At 43.9% G+C, this 17,312-nt stretch overlaps 1 protein-coding gene across 5 annotated transcripts in view; it reads right to left on the reverse strand.

The window, feature by feature from the left end:
- SGSM3 (small G protein signaling modulator 3) overlaps nucleotides 1–17,312 on the reverse strand; it is a 261,901-nt gene that overhangs the window by 74,917 nt on the left and 169,672 nt on the right. For all 5 annotated transcript variants that reach the window (XM_078683334.1, XM_078683344.1, XM_078683337.1 and 2 more), the window contains 5 exons: nucleotides 14,418–14,563; nucleotides 13,181–13,408; nucleotides 9,744–9,798; nucleotides 7,345–7,472; nucleotides 4,187–4,342 (listed from right to left, as the gene is read on the reverse strand). In XM_078683334.1, coding sequence (XP_078539460.1) covers nucleotides 4,187–4,342; nucleotides 7,345–7,472; nucleotides 9,744–9,798; nucleotides 13,181–13,408; nucleotides 14,418–14,563 — 713 coding nt within the window. The remainder of the gene's footprint in view (nucleotides 1–4,186; nucleotides 4,343–7,344; nucleotides 7,473–9,743; nucleotides 9,799–13,180; nucleotides 13,409–14,417; nucleotides 14,564–17,312) is intronic.

The raw sequence follows: 17,312 nt of genomic DNA on the forward strand, positions 1-17,312 counted from the left end.
AATGAACCAACACCCTATTTACTCAAAGTGTATGCTGAGGCTCACGAGGTGGGCATTTTGCCGCCAACCCTCAGGGAAGCCCAAATTATTACCTTGCTAAAAAAAGATAAACTGCCCTCCCGTTGCGACTCGTACCGACTGTTGTCGCTCATAAACGTGACTGCGAAGATACTTGCGGAAATCCTAACGACCAGACTTCAACACCTAATGCCTTACTTAGTCCTGCCGGATCAATCCGATTTATCCCTGAAAGAACCACCTCGCATAATCTGCGCACCCTATTTGCCATGTATCACGACCTTGATCGGAACTCAAGGTGGCGGCCGTGATGCTAGACGCGGCCAAGGGCTTCGACTCCATAGAATGGGGATACCTCTTTCATATACTCCAACGAATTGGGCTTCCCGCAATCTTCATCACCTGGATACAGCTTCTGTATACTGATCCCACAGCACGGATACGAGTAGAAGGTATCACCTCAGATCCTATAAAATACTCAGGGGGACTAGACAGGGCTGCCCGCTGCCACCACTTCTATTTGCAATAATATTAATGCCGCTGGCCTGCATTATTCGGCAGCGTCATAGTGCGACGGCATTGCGTTTTGTCCACCACCTGGTGAGCATATCAGTTTATGCAGATGACATGCTCTTTCGTTCATTAGAGAACCGCACACCTTTATGGAAACAGGGCACAAATAATACATACGATTTGGACGCTTCTCAGGGCTCCACATAAATTGGTCCAAATCAGTGGTGGTGCAGCTTACTGGGGCCACTTCTCACGACCTCGAATTTCCCTTGCTAAAGTCGGCGGAGTCCGTCAAGTACCTTGTTGTGTGGGTCCATCACGAACCCTGAGATAGTCATTTGCGAAAACTATGGCACAGCCTGCACACAATTGGAACAGCAGGTGGGCAGGTGGATACGGATGCCGTTATCGCTGGCTGACCCCATAGCGCTCGTTAAAATTGTTGTACTACCTAAGTTCCTCTATTTCTTTGGCAATATCCCTATACAACTGCTCACCGTGTTTTTTAAAACAATATGATCACTGCTACACCGGCTGATATGGGGCGGTAAACAAGCTCGAGCGAGTATGACGACCCTGACACTAGAATACAACAGGGGGAGTTTTAACGTACCTGACCTGCATCTATACTATCTATGTACTCAGGCCCAGTATGCTCACTATTGGTATAACAATCATGGCTTCATCCCACATGTGGCAGTGGCTGATGGCAATGCGCATCCCATTCCTTTGCGCTCTATACTGACGCACACGCACAGGGGCACTCCCAAATCAGAAATTAATTCAATCTATGCCACTGTCGCAGCCTGGCAGGCACTAGGTTGTAGAGCGATGAAGCTGCAGTTATACTCCCCACATCTATCCTTGGTGTATCACGCAGGAGCATCGGTCACACACGAAGCGGGCACATACAAATTTTGGCATTAGCGGGGATTGATAAGATTCAAGACGTCTTCCCTTATGGTGCATTTTTGACTGAAGACCTACTCTATGTGCAAAATCAACCGCGGATATTCATTTTCACCATACACAGGCTGAAGAAAGCACTACAGTCACATTATCCCATATTCCCGTCTGAACCCCCTGCGTTACAATCTCTGCATGCACTACTTGTAAGTCCCACATGACGCAAACTGGTAACCAAACTGTACAGAGCTGCTAGAGAGGAAATACAGTCGCCTCCCAATAGAGGAATGGACCAGTGGAACTTGAAATTAGACTCACAGATCACACAAACAGACTGGGAGTATTGTTGCCAGATCACTAGTGAACTTGCATCTAATGGAAACGTACGTATCATCCATTTAAAATATCTACACCAAGTTTACTATACACCTTACAAGTTATTTAAATATGGCCTCAGAGTTAACGACAAATGTAAAAGGTGCGGGTGCGGATTCCTGGCACCTGGCTTGGGAATGCGGGAAGGTGGCGGCATACTGGGATGCCGTCATAAACACAATACGAGAAATGATATGTACTGAGCTCAACTGTTATCCCCATGTGTGCTTGCTCAGCCTGGTGCCACTCCTGAAGGGAGGTCTGGGCAAACTGGTGAAAATAGCGTTACTACTAGCCAAAAGAAGGGTGGCAGTGACCAGGGAAAGTAAGGCTAGCCCCTCCTGTGCGCAATGGATAAAAGATATGGTGTACTGTCGTGACACTCTAGCACTATATGCGGAAGAACTCCCCACCGCCTCCAGGCCCAAAGACATCTGGGAACCGTTGCTGCAGTACTTGCGATCACATGAGCAGGAACCACAGACGGACCTTGATTTATAATATTATTGCACTCATTTTGCCCTACGAACACTTATACATTGCACATCACGTCCGAGATCTCTGAGAATGTATACACTACTGTTAAATGTGGCCACAGGTTGTTTTATGTTGTCATGCAGATTGATGTGATTCCTGATGCCATGTATGTCAATTGCATAAATGTCAATAAAAACCTTATTTAAAAAATAAATAAATAACATTTCCTATACACTGATTTATACAAGTGTGATTTATTGTCTCTGTGTAACATGTGTGTAATGTAGACTGCTCAGACGCACTACACTGGTATTAGTAGCGCTATAAACAAAAGAAAAGCATGTTAGAGAGAGTGGATAGAGACTTGAGGGTCACTGTTAAAGGGTGGTGGTGAGGGAATTCATGGAGGAGGTCATTGGGGGGGGCGCCAAGAAACATTGTCTCACTGGGCGCCACCAGAGCTAAAGCCTGCCCTGATAGGGGAACACATCTACATATAGGGCAATACAGGACCAACTGAGAGACGGACATGGGACAATAAAAGGTCAAGCACATCTGCTGGGATAAAGGGAAAACTGGAAAACAAACCCAGGCAAAGAATCACTTAAAAGGAGGAGAACACAGGGCCACACCGACCCAAATGAGAGACAGAGCTGGAGCAATATAAGGTCAGACACACCGGGATAACAGAGGGCCAACTGGAAAGACAGACCCAGGACAATGTAGGACTCATTAGAAGGGCAATACCGGACCAACTGGTAGACAGGCTGGGGCAATTAAGGGTGCACTGGAGGCAATTTTAATACAATACAGGACTTTGTAAAGAAATATGTCCAGGGAACTACTTGGCCCACTGCAAGACACAACTACTGAATACTATACGTACCACGAGGCATGGCTAGGGCAGTGCAGAACCAACTGAAAGGAACACAAAGGGCAATTCTTGTAGAAACACCCAGGTCAGGTTTAAGAGTTTAAAGACACAAACTGTGTAATACATTGCCTAATGGGAGAAACACCGCTGGTAGAGGAAGGCCTATCAGAAGGCACAGCGAGGACAATCTAAAGCCCCCTATGACCTCTGTGATTTGTGATTATAACAGGCTATTCTGGCAGAAATAGCTTGTGCGAAGGAGGCTTATCGGTAGGCCATTCAATAGGTTTTATACGCGAGATGCAACTCAGGCAATACATGACCTACAGCGGGACAGAGGTACACACTGTAATAATGAAAGAAAAACTTGGGTACACTGCACACTTGTGGAATACTACAGTGAAGTCTGAAACACAAAATAATGCTCATCACAAATAGAGGGAGGTTAGAATCTGCCAATCATGTAACCCAAAAAAATAGAGAGACAGATATTTTCTCTGCACTGACAGACAGGATAATTCCTGCCAAATTCTGCCTCTGCAGGGTATCATAAGAGACACCTCTGAAGAGAACCACAACCTGAAAACTGCAACATCCACAAAATAACACTAGATATGTTTTTGGTTCCAGCAGCATCTGCCTGGCTTGTCAGGTTTTACCATAACTTCTATACATGGAAGCCCCATGCCATCTACAGTTACCTTCCCTGCTATCCTGCTGAGTGCAGTTCTCATTAGCCACCATCCTACGCCCATGAGTTTTCCACTCTTCCTCACAGCTGTCCTCTGTCATCCTTCAACCTCACTACTGTTCTGCTCTCTGTCTCCTCTCATCCACTGTTATTGTGCGTGTTTTGTAGCTTGTTATATGCTACATAAGAAATACACATACACACAAACACACCTCAGTTAACTAGGTACATGGTTCTTTATGAGGCATATTCCTTCAAACCTTGCACACTGTGATAAGACAAACATTTATTTATTTATGTTAAAAGAGGGCAACAATCTGTTGATACAGTACCGTTATAATATCATTCTTTCGGAAACCCAGCTCATCATCGTCGTGTCGTTCAAAATCAAGGAGAGCCTTAGCACGTCGCCGGCGCCTTCGAGAACATGCCACATAGTTTTCGTGATCCCTCTGATGGCTTTCCATAGTGTAGTCTGGAGTGAGATCCTTTAAAAAGGGCAGGAGAGGTAGGGGCCATAAGTATGAAAAACAATTTAAGAACTGAGTGTGGCTTGAGAAGCTTGACACAACTCTCCACATAATACAATTGAGCAAAATAGATTAAGCGCTCTACATTAGTAATATGAAACTTGAGGATCACTCTTCATGTATGGTGACCTGGTAGGTTAAGAGATTAAATGGCTGCTGTTTCTATACACCTCACAACCACTTAGTGCCAGAGGTTCATCAGAATGGTGGCTGCTGAGAGAGGTTGGAGGGGTGTGATTAAAATGTACTCACTGGAGTAGCACCAGCAAGAGATCATTCCTAGATTCCTAGCCTTTAGCTAATTCCCCACTGCCCAACTGGACCTTGAAAAACACATTTTAGCATTTCCTTTACTCTCTAAAATTGCTTTATTCTGTATCAACTTTTAAAATCATATCTTGAAAATGGCAAATTGAGGAAAATAGTACTTCGAAACTGCACAACCCACAGAAAAAGCTTACGGTTTAAGCTTTGTTTCTAGGGTCACCGAAGCCGGTTCTGGCTCAGAACTCTGTTCTTTTGGAGAAGGACCTAGAAACATCAGCCTATGACTTTTACCCATATTTTGGTGCAGAGCATTATTTTTTCATTCTTTTTACATAGTTCACGGTCAGTATTTTTTCTCCTCCTCTTGTGAGGTTTTTTTGTCCAGGTCGAGCAATTTTTCCCCATAGGTGAGAAGACTGTTTCATTTATTGTTTCATTCAATAATAATGTATTGCTACTGTGGAATACTGAATAGGGGTATATTAAACATATATGATTTTTCTTCTGTCACTAGTTCACTTGATGTTTGGAAATCTTGTTGTAACTGAGACTTTCACTGTCTTTAGCTTATATAAAACTTTTGGAGTAGGTGTTCTCCAAATTACATGCATAAATATGCCCCCCTCCTCCAGGCTTCACACCCTGTGGCAGGATGCCGCAGCACTTTCTTCAAACCATCAAGGCACTCATCTTTGGCTTTCAGTTTCTTTTTAGTATTCATTAATAATCAAACTTTGTAGTTTTTTTCAAAATCTTTTTTTCTATTTTTTTCATCTTTTATTAAGTAATTTAAAAACAATTTAAGCAAAAATGGTTTTAAAGAGGTAAGGGTATTTTAAAGAATGCATTGCCTTAGGTAACATTCTTTCTACTTGAAACCACAGATTTCTTAGTGAACCAATGCCAAGGATCCAGACATTTGTAATCCAGCTATGTGAAGCCACTGGAATCAAGACTGATAACAAGAGGTGTAACACAACAGCTCTTTAAGTAGATAATAGTCAGTTTTACATTTGTAGAGCACAATATTTAAAGTCCATGTTTTTAAAAAAATCTATGGATGATGCTAGTAATAATTTAAAATGGTGACTAAGGTCTGTCTAGCTTCTTATGCTACAAGGGGTTTTGGGGTCATCTTGAAAGGGGCCAGAGGCTTAAACATCAAACGAGGCAAACGCTGGAACAAAGTTGCTCGCTTCAATTGAAGCTTTCGAATCCAGAGGCTGAAATGTGTTTAGGAACCTTAATGATCAAGAACACATCAGAGAGTGGAGCAGCAAATATAGCCAATATGCCATCTCAAAAGGCAGGATCAGGTCTCAGGAGGAAGATATCCATTCTTGTAATCCCGTCTGTTATTTCCCTGATGGGAAGAGCAGTGCTTGGGCTCCTTTCTGTGCTAATTTAAGACTCCTTCAAGCAGAACACCTCTTGCAACAGGTCTTTGCCTTGGTTAGTTACCTCAATTTACTCTTCAAAGTGGTCATGAATAGTATTGCCTCCCTCTCCTGGATAGCTATCGGGCGCATATGATGACAGAGCTCGAATGACAGAACTTTGTTAGAATTTCTCAGACACCAACTGCAGTTATAGTAGGAGTTAACCAAAGAAATCAGTCTGTGAAAGGATACAGAAGGTTTAAAGCCTAATGATGGGAGTAGAAACATCCATCACACAAAAAATAAAGAAAAAAGATACAAAAGCATTGAGGAAACCACGAAAATATTGACATCTCTAAAGAGAACAACTGATGTCGAAAGCGAACGTCGCACCATGTATGAACCACTGCCTCTTTTCTAGTGAAGCTGTATGACACTAGTTCTGACATCGAAGTGCTCCCTGGAGCCAGTGGCTCCACACTGCTAAATAAAAAAAATCTGGATTCGATCTAGCATCTAGGTAGGGCTATGTTGTGACTATTTGAAGAGCATGAATCTCACCCGGGAAAGTATCCAGGTGCTAGATAAGGAATTGACTGTGCAGGCTGTGTCTGTGGTATTGGTGAAGAGCCAAGCCTCCAGTTTCTTGCAGAACTCAAGGGCTGAGGAAGCAGCTCGGATGTGCAGATGGAGGTCGTTCCAGGCTTAGGGCGCAAGTTGGGGCTTAGGGTTCACATAAAGAATCTGCTGGATCAAGTACCCTTCAGAAATTAAAAATAAGGCTGTTTTCTGTAGGCAAGTCTGGGGGATGCGAGTTGTTCTAAGGCTATGAGTAGCAGGAGGATAACTCAGCTAGAGAAATACTAACATACGTAAGCTTCCTTTTCCAGATCTTTCCGTCACCCTGTGGCAAAGCTGGAACTTTTAACTTAGCAGTAAGCGTGGGCAAAATTTAAATTAAACTAGTGTAATTTGTGCAATTTTGGGAATTACAAATGACACTGAACTTCCCAAAATGATACCATTATGTCATATCCTGTAAATATGTGCTGTTCTCGTTAAAGTTTGCAGCAAGAGTACTGGAATAGCGTGAATGTCGAGAATTCGAGCAGCTGTTGTTTGCGTCACTAGTGTTTTTCATGATAGTTCTCTGTACCCGGGTGATGAACCACATATTTAGATTCACAGCCTTAATCAAATGTTCAATTATCCTTTTCAGCTGGGTTTACACGTTATGATCACACTTTGCATTATTGTTCTCTTTGTTAATTCAATCTTGTCCTTCAGAGGAAAGATGGTCTTTAGCATACTCACAATATTGCAGTTCTTGGGATCTACACACTGGAAATGCCGCGCCACCTGTAGGATGGCATCTCTTAGGTCCGCCACCAGCTCAGTCTGTTTGATATTTTTGCACTTTAAAGACTCCACGTCGTCTTCACCTAGCGAAAAAGAGGGGTTTAAAAATATGCTCAGCACACTGCATCCTGATGATGTGCATACACTACAGCAACATGGAGCCTACAGCTATTGCCAACACTACCAGCTTCAACAAATAGATATCCTGAGCTCTTCATAGTCAACTCTGCCAGGTGAGAGATACTCTACAGCTAACACTGCCAGGCTAGAGAGTATACCGGATGGTAACACTGCTAGCCTTAGCGGTATACTCAGGACTAATATTTGCAGACAGGAGGGTGTATTTTCTCTGCTAACAAGGTCAGCATGGGCTAATATGGACAAACAAAATGACCTGTAATCGGTTTGAAGCTTGCTGTGCTTTAAATTCACATGCCAATAGCATCAAAAGTAGAGATGGTTTGTTGGCGGGTTATCAGTAGCAGTGGTAGGGATACATCCAAGACACCCTCTCTGTGGGTAAGGTTTAAAAGCCAAAGTTTGCTAGACTCTACTTGCATTGAAGTCTTTTTCAGAATGAAAGATTTTTGGGATATTCTCAAAGCTGAGGTTTGTCTCTAGTTTGAGACTGGTCTTGAGGCTCAGTCTCCTTCAGTGTCAAAGGGTCTTTTTTTATGTCAAACCTCTTCAGTGGCCATGATCTGTGCCGACTGAGTACAGAGGTGGTGCCTTTTTTTTAAGCAGCTTCTTGTTTAAGGGATGATCCTGTAGTTTTGTCTGTTGCATTGTGTGCCGATCACCAAGGTTCTCAGCAATTTGTGGGTCTGTACCCTTGTGAGGGTGGCCGTTTCAGGTCTTAACCTGAATACCAAGTGAGGAAATCCACAGTGCAGCCTTAATGGTTGTATGACACAATCATGCTTTCCTTTTCCATGCATTCCTAAACGATGCGGGCGGAACAACAAATGCGTCTGAACCACACATTCCATTTACAATGCAAGTCATTACAACGACTTGCCTTGGGGGGTGCTGGAATAGTATAATTTACTATTCCAACTCTAGTCCCTGCAACAGTAGACTATTTACCTAACAATGGTCGTAACAACTTGCGTTGTAAATGGAATGCGTGGTTCAGACGCATTCATTGTTCTGCCTGCGTTGCAAAGACAGCGCGTTGTTTGGCAGTCGTGGTATATGCGATTTCCCGCCCTAATGCTAGGTTCAGGTTTAGTGATGATCCTAGAGAATCTTTTGCTCCAGATCTGAAGTCATCTGAAATATAGTGTTTACTTTGCTTGTGTTGAAGATATGGGGGACCTGATAGGTAATTTAATTGTCGTCAGACTGGAAGGCCAAGATGTCCTCTGCAAAAGCCTCACTGGGGGACCCAGTACAATCTTGGTGCTCCGTTTAGGTAGTACTGTGCCAATCTTCTGTTTCTTCAGGACTGGATGTTATTTTTCAATCAAAAGGCCTGACAAGCCAAACAAACACTTTCCTTTTTTCTCTTGATGGCCAGAAGTTATAGGCTCAGAGCTGTTCTGACCACAGAAATTTGTTTTGTACAATTGGGCAAAATTCAAAGATAGAGTTTTCCAACAACCCTCACCCAAAACAACCTCTATCGTATACGCGCTGTCAAAGCAGTCCAGCCCGGAGGGGGCATACAGAGTGCAAAATACTAGCCTGAGGTGTATACTCACTTAAACAGCGGCAACCTGAGGATATGCTTTCTTCTAATACTGCCATACAGGAGGACCATACTTGCTGCTAACACTGCATACCATGGAGGAATACTACCTGCTAACAGTGTCAGGCGTGGGATAGCATACCTTTTCTCAGACCACAGTGGGATTCCGGAAGCAAATATTGTTAGACTTGAGTATATTTTCTGTTAATGCCAGTACAGAGAGGTTATTCCCACTGTGAACACTTTTAGCCCAGGGGGCATACAAGCTGCTAACACTGCAACCTGTGAGGGTTACCATCACTCCGAATACTGTCAAAGCAGAGGGGAATACTCATTACTAACTGCATCAGCAACAATGAGTGTACTCACTGCTTCCACTGCCAACAACGAGGACTATACGCACTTCAAACACTGCCAGCCATGAGGGTATACCTGTTGCTACCTCTGCCAGATCAATCCACTATATACACTGCACTGGAAGCATACTCAATGAAAGTTGTGTTCTTTTGGCCCAATCCAGGAAAAGAGTCCAGCACACACTTCAAATCAGTTACGTGGAAAACGTTGGAACAGAAGCCTCCTCCCTGGGTATGAAGAACATTCCCCCTCAAGCATCCGTTTTTAAGAATGCATTAGGAGTCAACTTGGAAGCTTCCTCTCTTACCGAAAAGCAGAGTGGTGATCCCAGATTTTCTACGCTGGCTTTGCCGTCTGACAATCTACAGAATGAAAACAAAGTAAATAAATGTTATGAGGGAAATTAAAACAATTATACAACTGCAGTATAAAAATAAATGACAAGACTATGACACAGATTATGCTTGGCCTTTCAGATGCATTTTGTACAACAACCAAGCTTGCAACCTGAAAGTGGGAAAAGCTGTCTCAACTACGCAAACTACTCTTTTAACAGTACTTCCAGAAACTTTATGCACAAAAAGCATTCTACTAGGGCTGTGGGTATGAGCAGCTGTCTGCCTCATAATTATTTACACATTATCAGCTACATGCATTATAAATCACAGCATAAGGAGTGCAAAATATGGACGATTACTGACACCATAACTATCTGATGGGGCAAGGTTACTGGTACATAAGCTGATAGGGCATGATTACTGGCACACCCGCAGATGTGGCATGGATACTGGCACAACATCTGATGGGGCATGCTTACTAGCACACCAGCTGATTGGACATGGTTACTGGAACACCAGCTCATGGGATATGGTTACTGGCACAATAACAGGGCTTTATTAGTGGCACAAGAACTGATGGAGCGTGGTTAGTGGCACAATAACTGTCTGATGCAGCATGATTACTGGCAGCATGAACAGGACTATGGCCCCAATAACTGTAAGCTTCTCTTATTAATAGCGAAAGTAACACAACAAACAGAGTGGCAGGAGCAACATCAAAACAGAAAGTTAAATCGATCATGGTAAAATAAATCAGGTACATGTATAGCCAAAGGAAAACAGAGTAGGGTAAGTAATGACATGGCCTTGATAAACATACAACCATTAACGGGGTGGCCACCTGACAAAGGAGGTGGGTGAAGGAAGTCACCTCAGCAACAAACATTGTGCATTTTCAAGACAATCAATCCCCGAGCACCACTAAGTATCATGCTCCGAAATGGTGAGCTAAGTATGGAGAAGGGCCCAAATATGTTGACAAAATGATGTGGCGGGCTGGAGTGAGAAGTAAATATCAACGGTGTCTATACAGAAAACTGCATCTCACAAACAATACTTTTGCATAGAGAGAGAATCATGAAGGCACCTCAACAGCACTTGAGTTTTCACTTGTTATAGCAGTAGCACAGCTAAACGCCTGGTTTAGTTTAAGTAGATCAGCAACATATCTCAGTAGTGCAAAATGCAGGGAGGCCTCTATAAGAGTTTGAGTGGTGTTGGAAGCTAGCTCTGTATATACCAAGGTAAGGTACAGCGTGCACAGAGTCCAGTGGAACCCCAAAGGTAGGCAGAGGTAAAAGTAGATAAAACCTTACTCTCTATTTATGGTAGTGTGGGCGAGGAGTAAGGCTTTATCAGAGGGTAGTGTTAAGAATTTATTGTACACACTCGGGCAAGAAAGGATGTCACACACTCAGAGACTGAACTCAGACCAATTTGTTTGTATAAAAATACTATTTAGTTATATTTTAATTTCAATAACTAAGTCAGGCCTGGTGCAGGTAAGGGAAATAATACTTTGCAGGTATAATGCAGTTGTATACAAATGATATGCAATTGGATGCAATAGGTTTGTTTACAGGTAAGTCAACAGTCAAAATTACTTTACAGTTACTTTTGAGATAACTTTGTACCTTACTTTTCAGATTACTTTTTAAGTTACTTTTTCTACTCAGTGTGATATGCCTAGATATCACACTCGGACATTGTCCTAGAAAAAAGGGAAGTAATTCAGGTTTTGTACAGTTGCAGTTTTCTTAAGATTTCATACAAACCAACTCCACACAGAAGATTTTTCACAGAAAAGCAGTCAATGTAATCCTATGGGAGTAAACAGTGTTATCAGTTTTATCGGTAAGTACTTAGGTTTTAGAGGTGGTATTCTGGGGTTAGAACCAGGGTTCTCCCAGGGTCGAGGATGCACTCTCAAAGAACCCTAAGCGGCACTCTGGTTGGTTGGGTCCCCCCATCTTCAAGATGGCAAGGACTGAGAGTTGTGCTTCACCTCACCTCCCCTACCTGAGGGTGGGGTTGGCAAATGTGGGCACACCTCTCCTCATAACTTGGTTTTCCTGCCAATTCTCCTGCCCAAATTGGGGGTCAGAACTAGTGGGGGCCAGTTGCTGGGAGCAGCAAATGTCTGGGGTAGCTCCCAAAGGTGGCAGGTCTTTGAAGGTTCCCTTCGTGGACCTTGCCCATCCTTGGGCAGGAGGCTTGGCACCTTGTCCCAGGATGTGCTTTGTTTCAGTACCCCGAGAGCAGCAGGCTCTCGACCCAAGGGTCCAGAAACATGTCTGGTGGTGGCAGCTGGCGAGCAGCCACTCACCCAGGACACTAGATTTAGGTCGTTTTTCAGGGGGCATCTCTAAAATGCCCTCTGAGGGAATTTTTCATTAAATCCCAAACTGGCATCAGTGTGGGTTTAATGTGCTGAGAAGTCTGACACCACACTTACCAGTTTTCAGTAAGGCCATTATGGAACTGTGGAGTTCGTAATGACAAACTCCCAGACCATATACTCTTTATGGTATTACTGCACTTACAATGCCTAGGAATTGACGCAGTAGGGGTATACAGGGCTCATGCACCTGTACCCTCACCACTGGTATAGTGCTCCCAGCTAAAGGGGTGGATTACCTATGCCAGGGCAGGGGTTTGTAGGCATGGCACACAGGGATGTGTGCCATGTTGACTCTTCACTTTGTTCTGCACCAAAACAGGCAGCCTGAAATGGCAGTGTGTGGGTGTAAAGGTACAGGGCCTCTATGGGTGGCACAATAGGCGCTGCAGCCCTTAGAGGCCTTCCCTGGTCACAGTGCCCTTGGTGCCCATGGTACCTATGGTACCTTTTACAAGGGACTTATATGTGGCCAGAGAGTTGCCAATTGGATTTTGCAACAGTACAATTTAGGGAAAGAACATAGGTCCTGGGTACCTTGTTGGCAGGAACCCAGGGCACACTCAGTGAAAGAACATCAACATTAGGCAAAAAGTGGGGGTCAACCATGCAAAAAGGGGCACTTTCCTACAAGTGGTCTCAACTTAAAATTACTATTTAGGAATAAACTATGGCACAGTAATGCCCAACTAGTCAAGACTGGTTACGTGTTTTTTGTTTTTACTGACCGTCTTGAAGATATTTTATTTTATTTATTAGTGTTTTCAAGGTTTTAATTTTTTTTTTTAAATACTGTAATAAAGGTAATAAATATTTTTAATACAAATGAAAAAATGTTTAGAAAATAAATACCATGAAGCATAAATTACTAAGGAAGTAGTGGTGCATCTGCTGTTCTATGTCCTCTTCTACCAGTTCTGGCCCTAGGAAGTTGCCAGAGAAACAATTCCAGATGTCGGACGTTAAAGGTTTATCCTACCCAAGCTACTTACTAACCCACAAGCTCACCTTGGACAAGTTGCTCACACCGCCCACTGGGGTTAGCAGCTGCCCCTGGTCGGCAATGAGGTACGCTAGATGCTTACGTCGCTGCACGTCCACCGCCACCTCAGTCAGAGAGCCCGCCACTCTCATGGCCTCCGCCAGCAGCAGGTCAGCATCTTCGATCTGGCACGGGATGTCAGACAGCGTATTAAAGATGGAAGCAGAGTTTTCTGACTGAATCAGCTCCTCTTCCTATGGTGAAGAGAGGGGAGAACAATGCTTATTGAGTCGATACTAAGAAGCAAGGTTTAAAAGTAAATGTTGACTGAAAAAGATGGGGCAAAGCAATTCCCCTTGTCGCTTCTACGGACCTTCAGTTTGACAGAGATACAACCGCAGAAATGACACCTGGACCAGAATACAAGTTGAGCTGCAGTATCCCCTTATGGAATTTGGCTCCACCAAATTACGTGTCCAATTGTGGTTAAAAGTGCATTCTACATTTGCTGACTGCAATCAATGCAGGCTAGATGACGACAAAGTTCATAAGTCACAGAAACTGTCACAGCAGGCTGTAATCAGGGTGGCTTGAAAACTGTGGAACATGGTCCTAAAAAACACTCCTAAGCCAGCTCGCAAATACTATAACAATCCAGACTTATCATAGGACACACTTATACTGTCAAAGAATCACCATCAAGCCACATAAATCAAGACAATCATGCCAATGAGGACATATCCAATGCATGAAGAGATCTGTCAAAAACAGGTGGGATATATTACCAGAGTCCATTCCTGCAAATTACGCCCACAGCCCTGACCAAATTAAATCGACACACAGAAAAGCAGTATTAACATAGGGATGTCCGCTGTACAGACCATCCAGTGGATCTCTATTCTCTCTTTGACCTTGCTCTCACCTCTGCAGACTGACAAGACTTATAATCTAGACAATCTAGTAGGGCACAACACTTAAACGCTTTCCACATAGACTCATATCAAGAACAACACCCTTCCAACGAGGGCCTCCCCTGCGGTATAGCAGTCTACCTGTCGATAATGTGTCTCAACATTCCACAATGAGGTATAAAATGCTATATAAATGCAATTAATTTATAAGACATCTTCCAGCTGCTTTTAATCGATGGCAGTGCTGATTATGGAAGCGAGGACAAGGCATCGCTAACTCCTCGTACTGTGATTCTTCCAGGTGAGGCTAGAGAAAAAACAAAGAACAGGCATCATGAAATTAGGAACCCACCTTCATCTTGAGCATGCCGAGTGTGGCCTGGAAGAGCACCAGGGAGCCTTGGTAGAAAAACAGGTCCCAGATCCGCAGCAGCAGCTTAATGTGCACCACACTGGCGAAGGCTGTCAGGAACCAGTGCAAAGTGATGAGAGAGAGCTCTGCAGGTGTGAAAGAGACAACAAAAGGAGAACAAGTATTAGCTATACTATGGTGGGAAGACGACATGATCATTATCATTACAAAGCACACAAGCAGAAGGTGGCAAGAAAGGACAAGTGAAGAGAATTTCAGAGAGAGATGTATAAATGTGTTTGTGAGGGGGATGCGGGAGGACAGGACTAGGGGCACAAGTATATTTCCAGCAGGGAATTTTAGAGTAAAAATCTTTTCAGTTTTTCTATGTTTATTCCTCCTGAATGCCGCGGGGGTAGGTTTAACAAAGCGTACTCAACTAAAATGTGGAGGACAGCATACACACAAAGTCACAGCAGAGAAAAGTAAGACATTTTCTAAATCAATTCTCATCTGGACGGAGTTGTTAATGTGAGAGGGAAGCTGCATAAACGTTTAGAAGCACATCTATGCAAACTCACTCAAAACTTGTAATAAAGTGACAAAATAAATTATTTGTGTGGTATTTATGAGCAAGCCATGAAGGGGAAAAGAATGCAATGTAGCGTCTGTGTGGGTACTCCGTTAAACCAAGAACAGTTCATTGAAACACAGAACATGGAAGGAGCATGCAGCCCCTACACACTGGCCAAGATGAGTAGGGCCATAATGCTGCCATTGGGGAGGTATGCAAATTACTTCCACCTTCAGTGATTGAATAAATAAGCAATAATTCTGCAGTTCCCTAAAACGGTAATCCCCAGAGGGGTTCACGGAAGCATTAACAAATATACTTCTTTCTCTTTCTTATAAGGGAGATCCAACTCAATAAGGTCTTTAGATCATCATACACTGGTGAGAACAGAAAGGAGCTGGGATGTTCAGCAAGGAAGAATGAGCCTTTCCTACCTTACCATAGCAAAGGGATATTTAATTGTTTTTGGTGGCTTCTGAACATTTCAGACCTTTCAACAAAGATCTCTAGCCTCACCAAAGGTATAGTTGCAATTCCTTTTAATGTGTTGTCTTGCGTGCATTTACTGCATTTAAAAATATCACAGAGCAATATCTTTAAGGTACTTTAACAATAAAGAACAAGTTACTTAACTTCGGTAACAATATATCTGCACCCCAGGTGTCAGACTGGATCAGGAGAATTTTTCTTCAGCAGTACCCTTGCGCGTCGGTAGGTGGCGTCGGTTGACTCCGCATTCGTCGTTGGCGTCGTGATCGCCGGAATGACGTCACGGTTTGTACTTAGATGCCGTCCCTGCATGCTGATGTCAGTTCTTTACACTACATTGCATGCCAGAAGCGCAGAACCATGCAAGACACTGACCACTGGTGCATAAAACTAGGGCCCTAAAAGGGAGTCCCTTACTCTAGAAGTCAGTTCGCAGAACGGCGAGGATTGGTGGGGCTATAAGGAATCCATAACTAATATATGTCTCTTACAGATATATCGTTACCAAAGGTAAGTAACCTGTTCATCTGAAAGAGACCATTAGTTATGGATTCCTTACCTTAAAATAGATACCCCAGCAATACCAAGGCCGTCTCTCCGGACTTGGCTGTCCAGGCAGTATTTTTTAGTGAACGTGTGCTAAGAAGCCCATATGGCTGCCTGGCAAATGTCATGAAGGGGGACTCCATGTCCCAAGGCAGTTGTGGCTGTCGTCGCCCTGGTGGAATGGGCGCGCAACCCTACTGGAGGTTCCTGTTTCACCAATGTAAAGAACGACCCATCAAGAGATGGTTCGTTTTTGCACGGCCCGACCATTCTTGGCACCCACATAGTCAACGAAGAGCTGATCATCCACCCGAAATTGTTATGTGCAATCCAGATAAAATGAAAGCGCACGTTTTGGATCCAGATGGTAGAGCCTATCCTCCTCTTTAGAAGGATGTGGGGGCGGGAAGAAGGTGGGCAAAGTGATGGTCGGTCCTATGTGGTAAGAGGTAACCACTTTGGGAAGAAGAGAAGAGGGTCGAGTTCGAAGAACAACCTTGTCCGGATGAACAGCAAGGAAAGGAGGCTTAGAAGAACGAGCCTGAAGCTCACTTACCCTGCATTCAGAGGCGATAGCACTCAAAAAAGCAGTCTTTTCTGAGAGGACAGTTATGTAGCAGCTTGAAGGGAGCGCACATAAGGTAAGTCAGAACAAGGTTCAAGTCCTACTGGGGCATTACGAAAGGAATAGCAGGAGACAGGTGAGTAATACCCTTAAGGAAATAAATTACAATAGGAGACTTGCAAAGAGAAGGCTGTTCAGGAAGGCGAAGAAAGGCCCAAATGGCCGAAAGATAGCCCTTGAGGGTGCCCAGAGCAGAGCCCTGCTGGGCCAAGGAAAGGAGGAAGAGGAGAACCTCCGAAAGGGGGGAAGAAAGGGGAGCCACCACCTTTGGTGCGCAACATGCCATAAACAGGCGTATACTATTTTAGTGGAGTGACAGGTGGCTGCCAAGATAACATTACAGACTTCAGGAGTAAGGTTGAAGGCTGTCAACTGTCGCCACTCAATCTCCACACAAGGAGGTGGAGGCCGGACAGGTTCGGGTGGAGGACCATCCCCAGCTGCTGTGACAGAAGATCTTCCTGAAGGGGCAGTATGATCAGAGTACTGATGGCCATGTTCAAGAGCTCGGGATATCAGAATCTTCGTGCCCAGTCCTAAGTCACAAGAATTACTTGGGCCTGGTCGCGCATGATCTTCTTCCGCACTCTGGGCAGAAGTGGTATAGGCGGAATGGTGTATAGAAGACAGCAACTTCCCTTGCGACGAAAAGCTTCGCCTA

Source organism: Lissotriton helveticus, chromosome 1_1 (assembly GCF_964261635.1).
Source record: "Lissotriton helveticus chromosome 1_1, aLisHel1.1, whole genome shotgun sequence".
Lineage (NCBI taxonomy): Eukaryota > Metazoa > Chordata > Amphibia > Caudata > Salamandridae > Lissotriton > Lissotriton helveticus.